Below are 3,559 nucleotides of genomic sequence, written 5' to 3' on the forward strand. Positions count from 1 at the left end.
TAGGGCCCACAACTATAAGGTCATCTCCCTTACTTTCTTTTCTCTTTTTCCATTTTTATAACTGTATCCATTTGACACCAAAACTTGAATGTAATCACATCTACATGTTCCTCAAAATTGGAAGCAATTTCATAAAAAAATGATATCTCATTTGGAGTACATATGTATGAGTTGTAGCCTTTTGAAAGAAGCAAGACTTAGACTTGTCAATAGTGGTAGTTCTATAAATAAAACTAGAAAATGCATAATTGACACTAGTGGATGGTTTTGTGATCAACACTAGTAAAAGGATATTAGTGAGGCGATTTTCTAATTACCATTAAACATATTGCTTAGGATTGTTCTCCAACAAAGGAAGAAAGGTCTTCTAAAGCAATCTCTCATTCCCATGCCCCAATCAAGGGTGTGCACTTTGATTCACTTGGGGTGTCTTGGACTATTGCCTAATGTGGGAAGAAAGGTCTTCCAAAGAATATCTCACCTTCCCATGCCGAGATTAAGGGTGTACACTTCTCTATGTTTGTTGCAATTATTGAATAATGTTGTTAGTTGTCTTTTTGTAGTCAACAACTTTGCATTTGATCTCTCTTTGTTGTTTGGATTTATGTTACCTTGTGACTATTGTGTGATGAACTAATTATGATTGTTAGTAGCTTTGTGTAAAATTACAACCTTGCTTCCTTTCCCAACTTTACTAAATGTATAAGTTTGAGATCCTTTTTCCATATTATTTAATAAAAAATAAATTATTTTTTTTGCACATAAAATAATCAATATTGTAACAATAAAATTCTTATATTACAATTCTATTATAAAACAATTGCTTAGATTTATTTCCACATTTTTTTTCCCATCTACCTAACTCCTACGACTATATTTTCCAAAAATATAAATTATACACAAAATTCAATAATTAAATTTGACCAAACAAGCGAAAATATTAATTATTATATTATACAATATGCCAACATTAACAGTTATAATGCTAACGTTATTAAATCTAACAAGGACTTGAAACCTCAAAACCTATTCCTAGTAAATTAACCGATCCGGGACGAAAGCTGTGATTGAAAACTGTTTGCTCCCAACAGTAAGCAAACATTTTAGTAGAGATGGAGTGGAAGGCGAGGTTTGATGACGGCCTCCAATGGAATTGATTTGGGCATTGTGAGCCCAAACCCCTCTGTCATGTCAATTACAGTGCCCTCTGGAACAAACCACTCAAAGCTATGAAGCAGCCGTCCCAATGTGTAGGTTACCATAATCAATGCCAAAGGCATGCCCGGACAGATTCTCCTCCCTGAACCAAACGGAAACAAATTAAAATCCTGCCCTTTCACATCAATCTCTTTGCCGCTGTTGAGAAAACGTTCAGGATCAAATTCCGTGGGGCGCTCCCACACGGTCGGGTCTCGTTGAATTGCCCACACATTCACCAACAGTTGAGTTCCTGCGGGAATAAGATATCCTCCAACAGTGCAAGCCTCGATAGATTCATGAGGGACCGAAAGAGCTGCCGCTGGATAAAGCCTGAGGGTTTCCTTTAGAATTGCCTGCAAATATTTCAGCTTGTGCAGATCTGATTCCTCCATTAATCGGTTCCGTCCGACATGTAAGTCGAGCTCTTGCTGGGCTTTGCACAAAATATCTGGGTGCTGTATCACAGCTGACAGTGCCCACTCGATAGTCACAGAGGATGTCTCAGTACCTGCACTTATCAAGCTCTGCAAAACAAAAAGACAAATCTTGAAGATAACAGGATTAACTTTTTTGGCTATGGTCGAAGTATGGGTTATTTATGTAGAGACTGAATTTGTGTCCCTGCTGGTCCCTCTTTAAACAATCAGTTTCTTGACCAGAAGGACAGAGTCTTCATTTAAATAATCTATACCTTGGCCATAAGACACCAACTATTTAATACAAATTATGATAAAAAAGAGTTTGCAAACATCTAGAAAGTGATAGAAGAACATACCAAGGCGTTGGCTTTCACCACATCGTCGTTATTGTCAGATTGAATTTCATTGTTGTCTGTTGCAGAGATGAGAACATCGATTAAGTCTCGAGCATGCTCCCCTCTCTTCTCTCGGTGATCCTGCAGCAATTTCTTCATAAACACGTCTATTTTCTTCCTTAGATTCTTCATAGAAGACACTATTCCCTGTGGATCGACCAAATTGAGAAAGGGCAGATAATAAGCGATATCAAATGCTCCAAGTAATGAAACAAATTCTTCCAACAACATCTTAAAGTGCTGCGCTTCTTGGAAATCTTCAGATCCGAGATCTGCCGAGATTCTCTTGCTGGCAACTATTCGCATCATGATATTATATGTGAGGTCAGAAAGCCTCGACTTCATGTTCACTGGATTCATCTCTCTCTCACAACTCTCGAACAGTGAACGGATGAGAGAGGAAATCTCTTCCGTGCGAACGTGCCTGAAAGACTCGATTCTATTTGCCGTAAAGAGCTGGAGGTTGCAGATTTTTCTGATGTTTCGCCAGTAGGAATCATAAGGAGCCAAACCGAAGTTTTTGAAATCATACCCCATATGCTTTCCTCCAGACATAAGTGGGCGTGAAGCAAAGGCTTTGTCATTTGTTGTGAGGCATTCTTTAGCGAGATCTGATGAAGAGATGACCAAAACTGGGCGTACGCCAAGTTGTAGATGCATGATGGGGCCATAGGTCTCTGAAAGCGAGGATAAAATTCTGTGAAGGGGTTGTTTGCTTCTGCTTAGAAGAGGAAGATGCCCTAATATTGGCCAAGATGGAGGATGTGGTGGCTTTGCCTTTCCCTTATTAATTCTGCTTCTGAGAGAGTTTGCAATTAGCCAAAGTGAAACCAGTGCTACAGCAAGAACAATGATGGAAGCTGCTTCTAACGCCATAATTCATGGCCTAGAGTCCTGTCAAGGTACGGCTAACACTTTAATAAAGCACTTGGGAATAATTCCCGGCCTACCTTCCTGTCAATAATTGAGATTGTTTTAAGAGATTTAGGAAACACCACCACCAGAGTTTTGTGTGACCACGGCATTGAGAGATTTGGGTGCAATGGTTGAAAATTTTATCATTGAGAATATGTCATCCGTGACCTCATTGAACAGTAATATTTCACTTTTCAGGTCATATTTTTACCAGGGGGATTCAAATTTTTTAAAATTGATGATTAGAAAACTTTCAAATCAGCAAGGAAAAATTATCAAGTTTGAAGGTGTCAAAGCCACTAAGACTCTCACCATTCAAATAATTTGATTTAACATAAGGAATATCTCGTGAACTTTCACTAGCATTCAAATAATTTGATTTAACATAAGGAATATCTCGTGAACTTTCACTAGCAAGACCTATTTACGTTTTTTAATGTGGACATTTTATGGGGAGAATATATATATATATGAAATGGACGAGGTATTGAACACGGAAACATTTTGGACCATGATATTCAATTTGGGATAAGAAATACAGGACTCCGACCTCGCGTCAATTGACACATGAAAGACAGCTTTTAGTTGCAGAAATAGGAGTTTTCTACCTTCAATGTAGATAATGTATCC

The 3,559-nt window shown here is 38.2% G+C and overlaps 1 protein-coding gene across 1 annotated transcript; it reads right to left on the minus strand.

Annotated features, from left to right (window-relative positions):
* Nucleotides 1–918: 918 nt before the first annotated feature.
* On the minus strand, nucleotides 919–3,039 carry LOC131032889 (xanthotoxin 5-hydroxylase CYP82C4-like). The gene is made up of 2 exons (XM_057963989.2): nucleotides 1,976–3,039; nucleotides 919–1,724 (listed from the first exon to the last, which is right to left on the minus strand). Exons 1-2 carry the CDS (start codon nucleotides 2,888–2,890, stop codon nucleotides 1,104–1,106), a joined length of 1,536 nt encoding a protein of 511 aa, XP_057819972.2. The 5' UTR covers nucleotides 2,891–3,039; the 3' UTR covers nucleotides 919–1,103.
* Between the last annotated feature and the right edge of the window lie 520 nt (nucleotides 3,040–3,559).

Source organism: Cryptomeria japonica, chromosome 4, assembly GCF_030272615.1.
Source record: "Cryptomeria japonica chromosome 4, Sugi_1.0, whole genome shotgun sequence".
In the NCBI taxonomy this organism is placed as follows: domain Eukaryota; kingdom Viridiplantae; phylum Streptophyta; class Pinopsida; order Cupressales; family Cupressaceae; genus Cryptomeria; species Cryptomeria japonica.

Bases quoted from the DNA above. Each gene is read 5' to 3' on its own strand.
- LOC131032889 (XM_057963989.2), bottom strand. From the start codon at position 2,890: ATGGCGTTAGAAGCAGCTTCCATCATTGTTCTTGCTGTAGCACTGGTT. The intron at 1,725-1,975 runs GTATGTTCTTCT...TTTGTTTTGCAG, and splicing joins TGGTGAAAGCCAACGCCTTG to AGCTTGATAAGTGCAGGTAC.